Below are 18184 nucleotides of genomic sequence, written 5' to 3'. Positions count from 1 at the left end.
AGTGGTTGAATATTGGTGGTCCCTAGACTTCAGACTCCATCTTCAATTCCATCTTTTATTCATGGCATTTATGAAGCCTTAAAACTAATAACTAGGTTAACTGCCAAAATAATAGTCACTCAATATAGTCATTAACTACATACAACTGAACTGTACCAAACTGGACTGAACAGCTATTTGCACTCTGCCTATTTGCACACCTGTACAGATGTTCTCTTTCTGTAAATATTCAGGTCATCTGTAACTTTCTATATATAATATTTTTCAACTAAATCTCTCAGCTTCTTCGTCTCTTTATTACCTCTAGTACTTTTTATATTTTTAATTTATCCCCTACCCTATTTATTGTTTAGTGTAATTTTCCTTTAGTTCAATACTGTAAATAACCTGTGTTCTGTGTTTTTGTTACTTGTCATACGTGTTGCTCTCACCAAGACAAATTCCTTGTATGTGTAACATACTTGGTGAAATAAAGAGATTCTGATTCTGATTCTGATTCATTAGCCCTAGGACAAGTAAATAGGGCCCTACTTAGGATTTGGCTCCTTTGTGGTTTCTTTTTAAATAAAGGGGTTCCTTTCATGGGACTGAATAATCCCTAGGCAACTGTGGTGGTCTGTGTGGGCTTGGGTGAGTCACTCAATCAGGAATACAGTTGAGAGCCTCTACCTCTAGAGTAGTCGCCAGGGGAGTTGATATGGCAGCCTATGTGGGCTTTTCCGTGACTCACCGGTCTAACAGATGAGGTCAGTGATGGAAAAACTGACTTTAAATTAAAATGGACCCACAATCCCAGGAAATGACAGATTTTGGAGTTCGTTTTCTGAGAATCATTTTTTCATAGAACCCACTGCTCATAAGTGTGCATACTCCAACACTGCTAACCCCTTCCCTCAGGCTTTAAAGGAAATCAAGTGTCAGGGTCACTAGCCTGTGAAGCTAATATCACAGAGCATACCTGTAAATCAACCTGGCATGACAAGCTTAAAGAAAAACGGCACCATGCATAGCTTCTAAAGGCAGCAGAGGGGGATTTGCTTCTGTTAATTACATTTTTGTTATACTCAAAGGGTCTATGTCAAACAAAACTGTCCCAAACATCAATGTATTTACATATATCAATATAGTCTGCCTGATTGCCCTGCTTATTCAGGTGAAATTTATAAGAATTAGATTTTTCTATATAGCCACTGTTCTTGAATCTTACTGTCTTTGAAAACTAATAGAACAGGACTCTCTGGAGTAGACAGACATGAACCTGTTGGCACCATGCCTAATGTCAGGCATGGGGTAGAGGGGTGTAAAGCCTCCCAGCATTGAGCTGTGGAGCAGTGGAACTGTGTTCTCTGGAATGATGGATGACACTCCATCCAATATGTTTGGGGTGAGTTGGGGAGTTGGGGATGAGGTGGGGTGGTGATAATCCAACATCCTGACCTCCCTAACGCAATGCCCCATAACCTAGTAGAAAGTCTTCCCTGGACAGTAGAGACAGATACTCCAGAAGAAAAAAAGCAGGATAAACTCTTTTCGTAAGTTAATTTCGAATGCTCTTACCACTGATCAGCAATAATTAGACTGAACATGCTTTTGTACACTGAAATAACCAGGATGCTCTAAATTTAAGTGTGTCTTGAAGTGCTAGGGTTGTCAAACTTTTTGGTGTCAAGGACCCCGTTTTATGTGTGTAACAAGTCCTTAACCTCCACAGATTTGTGAGTGATTGCATATTGAAAATACCTTAGCAACCACTTGGTGATGCCATAGCAATCCCATAGCATCCTCCTTGGATACTATAGGAAATGCTAGGTAACACTAAGGCATCCACTCTGAGTAACTACTTGTTTCTTTTGGCTTATGTTAAAGTTTACATTGGAAATAGATCATGGACCCCTGGAGGTCCTCAGAACCATGGCCTTAAAGAACCTGGAACAAGAATTTTCCCTTTATAGAAAAGAACCATTCAACCAGACAACGAACGACTTGTGACACATGGTTGTCATGGTTCTGTAAAGAACACTGACTTTACTAAAGAACCTTTGAAGAACTCTGTTGGTTGAACTCTGACTACTGCTAATCAAACATTCACTTAGATAAACAAGATTACATCACTTATAGTGTGCTAAGATTTTAGTTAGTTATCAGTTAATTAAATAAGATGATTGTTTTTGTGCGCTTGTTGAATGAGGTGCTAAAATACCTGAGTCTAAAAACATAACAGATGTTCAATTAAACTGCATTTCCTGAAGTCTTCATGATTGCCTCTGATAGTAAGATAAGGCTAGAGCTCTTGCCATATTACTTTAATTTAAACACTGCTGTAAACATTATTTTGGCTAGTGAAAACATCTTAAATCAAGTCAATATTTATATATAATTTTGTTATTACAGTAGAGTATGAATAGTGTATAATAATGTTCAACTTTCTAGATGTTTGCACTAATGTTAGGTCATTTTATTTAGTGAAACGTAGGTAATTTAGTCTCATTTAATCTCATGTCCCTTTATCCTGTATACAGTTATCCTTCTGAAGATGCTTTTTATATTTTTAATATGCAGTTTAAACACGTCCTGTATTATATTCTCTGTATTATATTCTATACTCAGCGAAGCACTGCTAACTGCCATACATGTAAATGTAAATATACACTGAATGATCAGCTTAAGGCTATTTTTGATTCACAATTAAGACAGCACTTTACTTAATTGGTCTTCATAGGAACGAAGTGTATTGTACTAATTGGTCTTCTCTTCAGGGGCCATTTCTAAATGTATGTTTTTGGCAAATATGGCGTCCCCCCTCGAACTATATTTAAAACTGTTTTTTTAATGTACAATTATTTATTGTCTGTTTCTTATTATGTATTGTCTGTTTATTAGAAAGCCTTAAATTGTCATTGTTTTACTATAAAACTGGACTGTACCTGCCACTCCATAAGTGCAACATTAAAAAAGTAAAAATGAGAAGATGTTTTTTTTTAGGCCAGCAACCATAGGTAATCCTTACCGCTGGACTCTTTACCTTGGCTTCTGGATGGCCAGTATCCAGTACAGGGTTGTAATTCCCTAAATCATACACCTGATCCAAGTCATCTGTTAATGGCCAGGTTAAGTAAGTGTGTTAGAGTAGGGAAATCATCAAACTGTGCTGTGCCCATAGTCCTGGACCTGATTTATTACACTTACAGGGTTATTTGAGGAACATTTTTGCCCTTTTGCCTCTAATCATTTTTGACACCTTGTAAATCATCCGCAAGCCCCGTACTGCAGCACTCTAACAGATACAAAGTGGAATTGAGCTTTGTGTCAAGCAGCTCCACCTAGTGAACATCACGGTTCATTACACATTAATTGCAGTAATTGCAGTTTTTATTTCATTTCATCTACACAGACCACATGAGCACAGGATCGCATCCCGTACTAAATCTTTTTGCAATTTTGTTTTTGTAAGTACCGACAATACTGGAATGTGTGCATATCTGAATAATCACAGTTGGTTCGGTACATGATTATATTACAGAACGTCTGCAGCAGAAGTAATGACGCGTTGTGTAATGTACATTGTGTTTGATGTATTTCTACTTTCCTTTGGCAATTTTCTACTTCACTGAACCTGAATAAACTTGATTGTACTGAGCTTGTACTTCTCTTGTAATGCAGGCCATTTCTGCCCTGACCCACTGGGTAATTCCACAGTTGTCATTTAAGAAATCTAAGAAAAAATGCATTTAACCCTTCATAATTGTGCTAGACCATCTCAGGAATGGCATTTTATTTGTACAAGGTATCTGACAATAGCTCACATTAGTAACGTGGGTTAAACGTAACATGGTAAGGGTTATTTATTTATGTTTTTTTATCATTTATTTCTAATTTTATCCCATTTTCCACTCAAACGTAGAAGGCAAATTACCCAATCCCCATTTATGTGAACTCCCACTATCACCAATGCTCCCAAAACTAGGAGGGTAAAGACTAGCACATATCTCCTCTGACACATTGTGAAGCTAGTCACTGCCTCTTTTTCGAACTTCTGCTGATGCAGCATGCCAGGTAGCCAGCACGCTCTAAGGAAAGCACGGCTTCCCAGAGCTAACAGACGCCTGTGCTGACCAACGTCACACTAGGAGTGTGGGGAGGGAGTGCCATCAACCTAACCCCGAGAGAGAGCAGGGCCAATTGTGCTATCTCTGACTCTGGCTGCTGTTGGCAAGCAGCATGAATTAATTAAGGTTAACAAAAACAAACTTTTGTTTACTTGCATTTATGCATAATTAATGACTAATCACTTTTAATCTATAACTGGAGTAACAGGATTGTGCTTTTAAAGTCACTTGTCAATATCACTATATACTTGAAAATAATAAAAAGGGATGAGGAAAATTATGTTTTAGGAAATCTTTAGTAAATTCAGATCAAATTCAAATTCAAATTCAAATTCAATTCAAGATTTGGAGCACACAAAATAGTGACTTTACTGAATAGAACCTTGGTTGTAAATGAAAGGACTAGTTTAATCAAAATGCTACTGTAGCTAAAAATTAAGAATGGACAATATGGCAAAAAAAAACACAAAAAAAACCAAATTACAATCTTTAATATGTACTTTTTTTATTATACTTTATTGTAAGTTTGGAAACACTATTTAAACCATTTTTTTCTTGTTGATTGAGAGTAATATCTGATAACACTCTTTAATAAAATGGTTTAAATGTTTTTTCTCTATGATGAATAAATCTTTGAGTGGTTGTGGTTTTATACAAAATAAGTGCCTTTACTACAGAACCAATGTTTTGTTAGTGTAGAGTACTGTCAACCTAAACAGCCCATCATCAGACCCTGCACCATCATGTCATGGTTCCAAGACTGTCAGGTTGTTTCAATCCTAAAAAAGCAACACTAGACAGTTCAGGCATCCGCAACTATCGACCACTATCTCTCCTTTCTTTCTTCTCAAATGCTTTGTCTAAAATCAACTCCATCAACAATCTATTCAGTCAGAACCGACTCTTGGACTCCAAGCCGCCTGGCTTCAAACCGACACACTCTACAGAAACTGCCCTCATAGCAAAATGAATCCATGGTAGACGTACCTCTACAAAGACCTGCTGTAACATCTGAGGTCTTGTAGAGTCCATGTCTTAACAGGTCAGATCTGTTTTGGTGGCACAAGGGGGGCCTACACAATATTAAGCAGTACTAAATGATTATAGTGTTATGGCGGGATCAGTGTACATTAGTGGTTTAAGAACCGGTAACACCCATGATGCACAGAAAAGGGTATCATGACATCCTAACTAATATTTCTTACCCTAAGTAATGAATGAAAGCTATAAACAACAGTCAACACTATGTTTCAGTTCTCTGCTACCTTCCACTCATTGTTAGCCACATTAGCATGTGTGATCTCACTCTTCCATTTCTGTGCCCTAATGCAGAGTTCTCTGTGCTCATATCTTCTGCATTTTAATGGTATCCTGTGTGGCAGGATTTACAGCAGAGGTGGCTTTAGACTTGGGCAAGGTGTCTTGTGTGGTGTACTTCCTCTCTCTCTCGTACGCGGGGTTGTCGTATGGGGAGGGGTCCTTCAGGTGGTGTGTGTCATAGTGGGGGATGCGAAATGATCCCACCACTGAACCAGGTCCTTTGCTGCTTTTATCTCCACAGCTGGAAGAGAAAACATTTCTGTTAGATTTTGAAATTGAATTCTGCAGAAATGTATGCAGGATTCCCTATCAAGTCTGCTTTTTGACCAACAACAACCAAGCAGTGTTTCTGAAACGAATCCCTGTAAAGAAAAAAAACAATTAAGTAAGAAACTAAGAGTATGTTCTTACCAAAGTAAGAAATGTTTTTTTAGGGTTTTAAGTTTAAGTTTAATTTTAATGTTGAAGTTAATCTGCACACCTACTGTAATTTTAGTGCAGATACAAGGTGGCTCATATTTCCTATTTCAGAAACACTACCACCACCATGCTTGCACAGACCTTGTATCATTATTCTGTAGTCAGTTTAATGTCTATATAAGGATTATAAGCTGGATTTGATGAACAGGATTTTTGAAAATTGCTATCACATCCTATGATAAACAAAAACAATCCAAAGCTGGCTCACAGTCTGGGTTTTTTATCTTTATTTATCTTTATAGTCTATTGATTATCTTGATTTTCTACACATACCTCTTTTGTAAGAAACTTGTATCTACAAAAGGGTAACCTTACAGGATTTTGGTATCATACAAAGATCTAACAAGATCTTAATCAAAGTAATTCTAGGCCAATCATTTCTACAGGCAATGTTCACAAACTGTAAAAGATATGATTAAAAAGCATATCTCTGAACCGATCATTTGACAGCAACACTAACTAATTAAGATAAATAGGTCTAGATATACCTACCAGCACAGTGCTAGGACAACGATGAGGAATAGCAAAAGCAGAGCCATAGCAACACACAGAATCGTTGTGATGACAACCATAGCACCAGACCTTCCCGCAAAACCGTCACCAAGAGTGCCAGGGTCTTTTACTAAGGGAACAGACATGTCGGATAAATTGCAAAGCTACAGTCAAGCTTTAATTAAGCAACTAAATAAACCTGCCATTGAACATTTCTTACAAATGCGCAGAGGGATGTTGTCAGACCATTGTGTCTCTCCAAGAAGTGTCTTTTTAACTGGCTCAATGAGAAGATACTTGAAACTGAAAAGCCACAAAAATGATGGCAAGCAATCACACTTCACAGAATAGAAACAAATTAATGTTCACAAGCTTACACTACTTTCAGTCAACTCAGGAACACAGCAGAAAGGTAAGATGCTTTATTTGCACTCGAACATGAACGTGCTGCATGGTACCTTGGAGATGACCCCTCAGGTAATACCCCATTGCAGTTAGTGGTGGAGCAAGCACCATCTGCTCCCACTCTGAAGTAGTTGCTTGCAGAAGGGGGGCAGGGAAAATCATTCTGAACACCAACTTTGGTCAAAAAGTAATTCCCAGGGCTGTTGCCAGTGAAAGCTGAAGGGTATGGAGACAGGCTGAGAAAATCTGGTCTGTTTTTGTTTGCATCAAACTTGCTGACCCCTACAAAGGAAACAAATATGTAATAGCATAATGGTCATTAAACAAATATTTTAATATTTCAACAACATTAATGTAGCCAGAGAGGCTATTAGGGCACAGTCAGCAAGATGCTAAGCTTTCAAGCCCTGGCATTTCTAGGTGATTTGTCGATGTGTTGTATACGGGTGTAAATTTAATTCGTGTTGCATTTTTTTTTTTGGTGAATTGTTCAATTTAGGTAAAGAAAAAAAAAAGGTCACCTGTATCCACTGCAGGCACCAGCCATATCTCACAGGTGTTAGATGTGCAAAGCAGATTTGTGAGGTTATCAAAGCAACAACCTGGCTGCAGCAGGATCACAGTGTTGGTGGTGATGCTTGCTGCCAAAGCCTGATTAATGCCTGGCTTGCAGTTAACGGTTGTGCCTGTTGGATTAAATAAGCATGATTAGGCTGATGGTCAAGGCTGTTCCCATTATCAACCTTTTTGCACTGCGGTTTTACCTAATTAATGAACTCTTAGAAGTCACTAGCAATAACAAACCATGTTATAATTGTTGATCATTTGAAACTTGGATTTGATGAAGACCTATTGTTGTGCATAACTTGCATATTGTCACTCAAAACCTTGTATCTCCATTTTTCACTTTTTGATAATAAACTCTAAGTATATATTTGAATCTGGCAGCTGTTCTTTGCATGTGCCTAAAAGTCATGAATGGATCTACAGAAATGCTCCAAAATGACATGAAATAAAATCCTTTGATCCAATGACTTCCATTGAAAGTTAGGAAAGTTTTTTGCTCATCTTGTAAAGTTTCTGTTATGGAGATCCAAGGTTTTGTTCAGACAGCAACGATATGTACAATGCATGGAAATGCAACTGACTGTACAATTAACCATCATGAATCAGCCTACAGCAGTTGGCCCTGCCCATTAACATTGTCATTACAATGAGTGTTTCAGCCTGGAATGCTTTATAAATTATGTACAATACAGCACAGCCAATGAGAACAGATATCATTTACATATGACACCTTAGCATAGTAACAAGGAGCCCTGATTAATTCCAGAAGATAAAGAGAGGTTGGAAAAGTGAAATTACAGACTATAATGACTGACACCCACACAGAGGTCATAGGTGCAAAATCAAGAACCGTGTAGTATCTGGACCCTTTTTACTACTGTAGCTGTTACATTCCACCTGTTGCATTTACACCTGCTGAGGTATCTGCTCGTTGCGCAATGAGAACAGGGCCGCTATGTGGATGCGAAGTATCGGAAAACGAGTCCAGTCTTGTCTGAAAGTTTCTGTGTGCGTACCATCGCAACGGCTTCTCCCCGGGAGCGCACAAGCAGTGACTGGGGTTCGGCACTCCTGCTTTACTGTTTAGGCTTACCCAACTCACCATTTTCGACTGATGGCAGGTGTTCTTGTTGTGATGAAAATTGCTGGTTTATGGGATTTAGTGATGAAGAAAAGACAAGATTAGCTGGCACTTTGCCAGACTGAAACCTTTTCTTTGCAGTGCTTAAAACAGGTGTATGAATAAATAGGACGTGGCAAGCTACAGAGCCTGTGTAAGTCAGGAAATGACTGAAGACACCTTTAACTGATTATAGAAATGTTGCTTTGCTGAAAAGAGTCAGCTGTTAGTGGCTGTTAGTAGAAAACTAATGTTACTCAAAGTAAAGAAGCACAGGTCAAGGTGCTCAAGGTTCCGTATTATATGTGAGGTACAAGAGACATATAGATTTTAAAGAGTGGCTACAACTGATAGGAGCATTAATGCTTGAAAAGAAAGTTGCTGAACTGGGTTTTGGGATAAAGGAACCAGTTTGATTCACAAAAGAACCCTGCAATGTATATATCTTGACAAAAGTGGATGTTTTACACTCTAAGAGAAATGGTTTTTAACATGTAACAATAGTGGAACCCTTTTGCAAAAGTTCTTTTATGTAAATAAATAAAGAACCATTTATGCATTGAAATGTTTCTTGAACATTACAACAGAACCCTGTTTAAGGGCGTGGCACCTTTATTTTTATGAGTGTTGACAGATACTACATAAACACAGCAAATAATCTGCAATTTTGCTAAATTCTTAAACCTACTTTTCTGTATTAGTGTAATATTATCAAAATGAGGATCCTACATTATTGGAGAAAACGTACAGTTTGTCATTGGAGAAACTATGAGTAATTTTAGAAAATGTTGGGCATTACTGTGAGATTTTTAATCTAGCCTTTTGTTTTATTTACTGTAAACATAAGGAAACATACCCATATACAGAATGCCAACATTACCACTAAGGTTTATAGTCATAAAGGCACTAAATATTATGAAACGATGAAAGAAAAAGTACTTACTTTGTGCATGGATTCCAACAGGTAGCATACATATAAAGCAGACAACTATGTAGACTTCCATTTTGGAATCAAATGACGAGGACACAATGTGTTCCTTTCTAATAATACGCTGTGTGGATGAAACCTGGCAGGTTTTGCCACTTAAAAGCGTCCCTGACAAATATCCTCCCACCCCTTATAGGAGAATACAGCAGTTGAAGGGAGTGGAGTTCAGCCCATTTATGTGTGTGTGTGTGTATGCACACCTAGTGGAAACCGGGAGGTGCTCCAAACAAATCAAAAGACAAATCAATTGCTGGTTTAGCTGCTATTGTGTTGCAAGAATATTTTCTACCTTCAGTAACTTTAGGCCAACTAACAGCTTAAACTCTTAACGTAGGAGACCGACTTTCTGCATCATCAAAACAGGACGTGTTTTGCACCGTGTGAACAAGATATTTGACACCAGAGTGGAAAATAAACCTAAAACCTACACAGTCAACAACTTTCCAGTTGTTAGTGCATGCTGTCCTAAAACTTCCTGTATGTTGGTGACAGCAAGGCAAATTTGGTCTTACAAGTGGGGTGGGGCAACTTGGAGCATCTTATTCAAACTAGGTGAACATAAATGATCATTTCCACATTATATCCAATGTCAAGTGTAAAATGGTTTAGCGGCCTATGCATCACTATGGAACAGGATAACCCTTCCATTCAGTTTCATTCAGTAAATGCACTGGGAAAAGGTTCATTTTTATAATTACAAGCAGGACAGGACTTTCACTTGTTTTGCATTAACTGCACATAAAACCACACATATTTGGCTTAAACTGGATGTTTTAACCATCCGTTAAATATAGAGCTAGACAATAAGATATTTTACCGTATCTTGATAATGTTAGAGGAGACTGTTAGTGCTTAATAAACACTGATTAGCTGCAGGTTTCATTACTTACAGTGTAATTACACTGGTTTAATTAGATGAAGAGCAGCAGATGTTGAATAAAAATCACTGTGCTCAGTACGGGAGAGTGTTTGAATAGTAGTTTATAAGAATGTGTCACAACTGATTTAGTCTGTGTTTACATGTATCGTGATTAATATAGTGTATCGTGAAAAATGTCTTTAAATATCATGATATAGTATTTTTACCTTATCGCCCAGTCCTACATAAATACATCCAGGGTCCCTTAGTAAAGGCAATAGTTCTACAAAGAACAATTAAAAAAAGTCAACTCAAGTCCAAATGGTGAACGTGTTCTTTGCATTTGTGGAAAATCTTTTCATATGGTTTTACATAGCACAAAATCCAAAAACCAGTTGGCTCTTCTTAGAACTACAGATGAAAATGCACCACTGGTTCCAATAGTTTGATGAAACTTCTCTGTAGATTGAACCTTTCTATGAAAATAATTCACAGTTCAGGACAGACGTCCAGCTGTGACAGCACACCACGCACTGACCACACCTGTACCAGCAGTGTAACTCTGGCTATTTATAATATTACTTTCTGGATGTTTCTTCTGTTAGAATTCCACATCTCTACATGCTAGATCAGGCTTTCCAAATCAGCTGTACTGCCCTTTAATGGGCTTGGCAAAAACCAGCTCAACCAGGGCCTGCAATGACACGAAAAGGGTGTTTCTAATGACTCAGATCTGCATAGAAAGCCTTCAGATAAAGACATGACAATGATACAAGGTGGACAAATGTGGGGGCTGGTCGAACCTCTTGAAGAGACACACAGAAAGTGATTTTCCAAAATGTGTCCCTCACCTCACATGTATTTATATTTACAAGTGTTCGAAAAAATGTGCTCATTCAGTTTTGCAGGTCTCCACTAAGGTCTCCAGCATCATGCAAACACACTCTTAAAATCATCACACAGAAGCCTCAAATCTATCTGAAATAAACTTGCTGATGTGGTTTCTGATATGAGTATGACAGTGTTATATACAATGTGGACAAAACCTAAAGTTCAAATCAGATGAGCGATGTGGCACTGATCCCAGGTACAGTCGATCCGCAGAGACAGCCAATGACAGCCAACGTGAGCTGACAAATAGGCGGTCACCAATTTCATCTTTGTAAAGACACGCCCAAAAATATCTCTCAACCTGCTTAAACTGCACCCAGCCAGAAGCCTTATACCCCAGCATAGCATGTGCTATCATTCTGTGCATTTTGGTCCAGTTTGAAAGCATGGACAATCATGTAGTCCAGTGTTTGTTAGCAATAATAGCCTAGCATCTCCCATTCTGAACTACAGAGTCTCACACCAGATATCAATCTTTGGTTTTGGTTGATCGACTGCATCTGGGATCAGTTTTTGCCAAACTATTCTATACTAGGCTGCTACTTCTGCTTAACTATGCAACATGCTCTTGCCAGTCATCATAGATAAGTGTTTCACACAGTGTCTGAAACCACATTAGCAGGTCTATTTGAGACTGCATGAGAGTGTGAAGCAGAAAATGTTGCTGTACTGTCACTTTCAGCTCTGCGCAATGAACACCCACCGCGCACTCTTTACAGCAGGTCACCCAACACTGTGAACTAAAGTAATTGATACTATTACAACTTTCATATTTAATCTCTCTAAGGTCCAATGAGAGATTAATAGAGCAACAACATTTTTTGTGGCAAGTCCTTACTAGGCTTAAATACAAAGCCACTGCAGACACTCCTTTACGTCCTCTGGCAATTCATTAAATGAATTAAATATGGTTCAGGAATATTAAGCCGTTAGTAAGCCGTACGTTTTTCACCTTGCTGTCTACATGATATAAGAATTTCTTGTGATGCTACTGTTGAATCGTCTCATATTCTGCTACAGGGAACAAATCTTATTATATTTCTAAAAGATAAAAGATACAACTCTTTTTTTTTTTTCATGACAGGCACTCAAATTGTGAACATTCTTTAGACATTATCTCCTCAGAGCTGGAGAAGAATATGTAAATACATTCTCTAGTGTTACTCTGTTAAATATACTACTGTGCAAAAGTTGATTCAAAAATTAAAAAATTTTGCTTATAAAATTTTAAATGTTAAAAAGTTCAATGTTACCAAATAAATAAATAATCAAATAATAATCAGTGTCACAAATCCTATTAACAGATTTAGATGATTTGGGAGAAGACTGTGAGAGAGGGAGGAGAAGGGTTTAGGCTGAAGTTCGGGTGGCTTCTGCTTGTGGTAAGAAGGCCGGTCCTTCCTCTGATACGTGGAGCCAGGAATGAGAGATGACCGGGTTAAAAGGGGGGCAAGAAGTGGCGCAAACTTGTTGTAGACATGTGAACAAGGTAAGGATGGAATTTATAGGACATTAGTCTAGGGAGGAGGGGCTTCAGGCAGCCCCCCCCCCCAAATTAAAATATTTCCTAATATTTCGCTGGACCACCTTTAGCTTTGATTACAGCACACATTTGCAGTGGCATTGTTTCCACAAGCTTCTGCAACATCAATGTGTATATGTGTTCAGAGTTACATACATTTTCCCCAAGGTGGGAGATTTGGACCACTGCCCAAAGTCTTCTCCAGTACATCCCAAAGAATTTCAATGGGGTTCAGCTCTGGACTCTGTGGTGGCAAATATACAGTGGGGAAAAAAGCATTTAGTCAGTCACCAATTGTGCAAGTTATCCCACTTAAAAAGATGAGAGAGGCCTGAAATTGACATCATAGGTAGACCTCAACTATGGGGCACATTGTCTGATTTTTAAAGAATTTATTTGCAAATAATGGTGGAAAATAAGTATTTGGTCACCTACAAACAAGCAAGATTTCTGGCTGTCACAGACCTGTAACTTCTTCTTTAAGAGGTTTCTCTGTCCTCCACTCATTGCCTGTATTAATGACACCTGTTTGAACTCGTTAACAGCATAAAAGACACCTGCCCACAACCTCAAACAGTCACACTCCAAACTCCACTATGGTGAAGTCCAAAGAGCTTTCGAAGGACACCAGAAACAAAATGGTAGACCTGCACCAGGCTGGGAAGACTGAATCTGCAATGGGCAAGCAGCTTGGTGTGAAGAAATCTACTGTGGGAGCAATAATCAGAAAATGGGGGACCTACAAGACCACTGCTAATCTCCCTCGATCAGGGGCTCCACACAAGATCTCAGCCCGTGGGGTCAAAATGATCACAAGAACGGTGAGCAAAAATCCCAGAACCACACGGGGGGACCTAGTGAATGACCTGCAGAAAGCTGGGACCAACGTTACAAAGGCTACCGTCAGTAACACACTGCGCCGCCAGGGACTCATATCTTGCAGTGCCAGACGTGTTCCCCTGCTAAAGCCAGTACATATCCGGGCGCGTCTGAAGTTTGCTAGAGAGCATTTGGATGTTCCGGAAGAGTACTGGGAGAATGTCTTATGGTCAGATAAACCAAAGTAGAACTGTTCTGGTCCGTGTACATGAAAGAATGAATGGGGCCATGTATTGTGAGATTTTGAGTGGAAACCTCCTTCCATCAGCAAGGGCATTGAAAGTGAAACGTGGCTGGGTCTTTCAGCATGACAATGATCCCAAGCACACTGCCAGGGCAACAAAGGAGTGGCTTCGTAAGAAGCATTTCAAGGTCCTGGAGTGGCCTAGCCAGTCTCCAGATCTCAACCCCATAGAAAACCTTTGGAGGGAGTTGAAAGTCTGTGTTGCCTGCCGACAGCCCCAAAACATCACTGCTCTAGAGGAGATCTGCATGGAGGAATGGGCCAACATACCAGCAACGGTATGTGCCAACCTTGTGAAGACTTACAGAAAACATTTGACCTCTGTCATTGCCAACAAAAGATATAAGTATTGAGATGAACTTTTGTTATTGACCAAATACTTATTTTCCACCATTATTTGCAAATAAATTCTTTAAAAATCAGACAATGTGATTTTCAGAATTTTTTTCTCATTTTGTCTTTCATAGTTGAGGTCTACCTATGATGTCAATTACAGGCCTCTCATCTTTTTAAGTGGGAGAAATGACGCCTACCTGACCCACTCTAACAATTTGAGCCCTATGAATCCTGGCATTGTCCTCTTGGAATATGCCAGTGCCATGGAATAACCTGGTCCTTCAGTATATTGAGGTAGTCAGCTGACCTCATTCTTTGAGCAAATAATGTTGCTGAACCTAATCTTGTTGCTAGCTGAAACAATAACCCAGGCAATAACTATCTAATGGGAGGCTCTAACCTATTTACTTAGTTAAATCCAGGAGGTGACCTTTTTTTGGCCAGGCAGTGTATATCATAATCAAGTAAGATATTTCTGTTCCTTTATCTGCCTTGAGATTGACAAATATATATGCATACCATAGTTAGAATTGACCCTGAGAGGCATTTTAAGTGTCAGTATCTCTGTACAGCCCCCTTCACACCATAATCAGTAACCACGGCCCAATATGAGATGCACACAGAAGAGTGTTGCTTTTAAAACTCTATAAATTGGCAAATAAATAAATAATCTTCCTTAAAATAAATGTTTTTTTTTGTTTTGTTTTTTAAATCAGGCCATTTTTACCCATTTCATCTGTCTGCTTGTGTGTGTGTGTGTGTGTGTGTGTGTATATATATATATATATATATATATATATATATATATATTTTATATGGGAGAAATATTTTGATGCTCTGCATATTTCAAAAGATCTACTATAAAGTCCACAAGGTTAAACTTTTAGTGGTTGTTTATTAAAAATATGTACAGTAAAAAAAAAATAATAATAGATCTGGTAGGCAAATCTTGTTGATCTTGATGTCTTGTACATTTACCTTCACTCAATACAAGTGTTTTAAAAATGTGGCCATATCAGGAAAAGGTTTTTTGCTTTTTAAATTTCACATTTGAAAGTCTATTGATGGTTTACAATGCTACAGGACTTGAGCCTCGATAATCATGGCTGATGCTTTTACAGCCGACATCCTATTGCCATTCCTCCTCAAGCATCACCTCTTTCCCATGACAAAGCTGGGCACCTCTGCATCATCTTCCGCTTCTCGCTCCTCAGACTCATTAGAACTTGCTGAAGACTCTTCCTTATCTGGGGATAATAGACAGACAAAAGTTATAACTCCCTGCTCTGGCTGCACAGGGTTAATACCAGCAAAGCAGATCATAAGCAATATAAATAAGTGAGTCATACCTGATTCTTTTTGGCTTTCCAATTTGACTTTCTTTGCCATCTGCTTCTTCAGTTTAAGCTTTTCTCTAAAGAACAAGGACCAAATCACAAAGGTATGCCTTAGTCAAAACAGTCAGTGTCTTCAGGTCATATATACATGTCTTTTGCAAAAGTTTGGGCACACTTGGCTCAATGACAATTGTTCTTGTTTACTGAAAAGTAGCAAGCACAGACTCTGAAGTTGATTAAACATAATATTTGAACAATTCTATGTACAGCTACAGGTGTGGCCTGATAAAATATAGTCTTCCCCTTCTGGATGCCATCAATTAGTTTTGTTTCAGAGTTTGAGTAGCCCATGAGTGTTAAGATAGTTTGAAGATTCACAGAATGTATGAAAAAATGTAAAAAAATAATAAAAAAAAAAAGATCCAGGTGGCATACCTAATGAAGAGATGAGTCATTATATATATATATATATATATATATATATATATATATATATATATATATATATATATATAATAAATGCCAAATAAATAAATAAAACTGGGCCAATTGTGCGCAATAATTCGCATAACACTATACATAGACAAATATATTCAGCTATATACTGTTTTATAATTTTATATATTTTTTTTCTTTAAAAAAAATCCAGAAGGAAAAAATGGCCACGTTAAGTATGTACCTCTTCTTCCTCCTTTTGGCTGTCCTCTCCTCAGCAGCATTTTGGTTATCCTTCACTTTCTGAAGATAGTCTTCATCGAGCTTTTGCTGTAGTTGAGAAATATTAATAGTAATAAAAATTAACAGTTAATTCAAAAAGTTAACACAAGCATCTTGTTCACTTTAAATTAGGGATGCACAGATACCACTTTATCTTTATCTGCTGATAGAGTACAGATACCAACTCTTAAACACTCGATAGATGACTAGAAATCCTGACATTTATAGCGTTTCACTTTTTATTGGTTTTACTTTTTCATATCTTATCCCAAATTCCAATTCCCTTCCAATAAAGTACATTTTGTTTTCTATTATTTATACTCTTTAAAGCTGGGCACTCAAATCACAAACCCGAATGTCTACTGATCAGAAAAGTATCAACTTTCAGAAACCTCGAACTGTGCACTGTACAGCGAAATGGGTCCTCCGCATTTAACCCATCTGTGGTAGTGAACACACTCACACACACACTAGTGAGCTAGGGGCAGTGAGTACACACACACCCAGAGCGGTGGGTAGCCAACTCCAGCGCCCGGGGAGCAGAGAGGGTAAAGGGCCTTGCTCAAGGGCCCAACAGTGGCAGCTTGCCGAGCCCGGGAATCGAACCCACAACCCTGTTATCGATAACCCGGTGCTCTAACCGCTGAGCTACCACTACCCCTGGTGTAACCAAACCTACACCAAACCTACAACCCTTCCCCATAGATTAGCAGGGGTCAGTACTTTCACTTACCTTTTCTGATATCCGGTCCAAGAAGTCTTGTCTCTGATACTCACGCCTTCTCAAGTGTCTGTACACATGAAATTCCCCACTGCCTGCTCCGGCACTTGAGCCTGCCAAGAAATGGCATTTGTTAAAATGACGAAAAAATAAATGATTTATTGGTTAATAGCGGCCTTCAAAGGAGCGGACACTGCATTAAAGTAACAGCTAAATAATAAAATATAAATAAATAGATAAATAATAATAAAATCACACTACCTCAAACAGCCAATGGAAAGGAGGAAAAAGGTTGTATATAAGACTATAAGACTAATGTAGGCCACATAAGTCTTAGCATAACAGAACTGGTATTTGATTAGCTACTTATTATCATTTTAAATTGAATCTCAAATTGTTGGACGTTTAACCAACGTTTTTTATTAGGTTTATTCTGCAGTAAAAACGCACTTTGACCATGCAGAGCTACCTGAACAATGTCTGGACAGTTCTCATCAGCTCGCCTCAACGCTTACCCATAACATCCCGCACAAACTCTGGAGGAGCCCGTGGATTCCACTCTTTCGGTCGTTCAGGTATGGGTGCAGGCTTGTCCTGTGAAACAACACTTTTATTTACACGTTTAACTTTAAAACTAACGATAACGTCTCCACAGACAACCGAAGCCACCGTGCAATATTAGCTAGCTATAGCTACTGTGGCTAACGAGCTGCAAGTAGTAAACACTGAACAGCTCGTCAGGGTGACACGTTAAAACACTCACTGGGTTTCGCATTAACCTCTCCAATTTGAGCCGTTGCTCCTCTGCCGGGGATTTGGCAATAACCAGAGGCTGTGACTCCTTTCCCCCAGGTTTCCCTGGTTTAACGTTAGCATCTTTCTGAGGAACCGCCATGTTTCACGTTCGCCAGCCTCCTCCTTCTTCTTCTTCTTCTTCGGGTAAACAGACGTTTAGCATAGGTGCTGCCCTCTACCATGCGACCAGAGCCCTGTGCTTCAGTTCCTTATGTGTCCCATTTAACTTCTACCTTGTACTTCCACCCACTGGCCACTTTATTAGAAACACCCACCCTGTACTTCTACCCTGTGTGCTTGCTTTTTACTTGGGGTCATCTTTAGCTTGTAAGGTAGGCTGGTTTTAAATATCCTTCTAACTAGATTCTGCTAACACTCTTGTCTTAAGGTTAACACAGAAGCTTG

General features: G+C 38.7%; 2 protein-coding genes across 2 annotated transcripts; both read right to left on the bottom strand.

Annotated features, from left to right (window-relative positions):
* Nucleotides 1-4711: 4711 nt before the first annotated feature.
* upk3b (uroplakin 3b) lies at nt 4712-9494 on the bottom strand. The gene is made up of 6 exons (XM_072693948.1): nt 9434-9494; nt 7325-7489; nt 6857-7085; nt 6619-6701; nt 6399-6528; nt 4712-5667 (listed from the first exon to the last, which is right to left on the bottom strand). Exons 1-6 carry the CDS (start codon nt 9492-9494, stop codon nt 5451-5453), a joined length of 885 nt encoding a protein of 294 aa, XP_072550049.1. The 3' UTR covers nt 4712-5450.
* A 5590-nt stretch (nt 9495-15084) lies between these two features.
* Nucleotides 15085-17916, bottom strand: prkrip1 (PRKR interacting protein 1). The gene is made up of 6 exons (XM_072693936.1): nt 17748-17916; nt 17500-17578; nt 16997-17097; nt 16226-16311; nt 15559-15623; nt 15085-15456 (listed from the first exon to the last, which is right to left on the bottom strand). The coding sequence occupies exons 1-6, from the start codon at nt 17877-17879 to the stop codon at nt 15362-15364; spliced, it is 558 nt and encodes a 185-aa protein (XP_072550037.1). The 5' UTR covers nt 17880-17916; the 3' UTR covers nt 15085-15361.
* Nucleotides 17917-18184: the final 268 nt, after the last annotated feature.

Source organism: Salminus brasiliensis, chromosome 1 (assembly GCF_030463535.1).
Source record: "Salminus brasiliensis chromosome 1, fSalBra1.hap2, whole genome shotgun sequence".
Classification (NCBI taxonomy): Eukaryota; Metazoa; Chordata; class Actinopteri; order Characiformes; family Bryconidae; genus Salminus; species Salminus brasiliensis.
The sequence above is the reverse complement of the archived record's forward strand: the minus strand, read 5'-3'. Positions and strand labels throughout refer to the sequence as shown.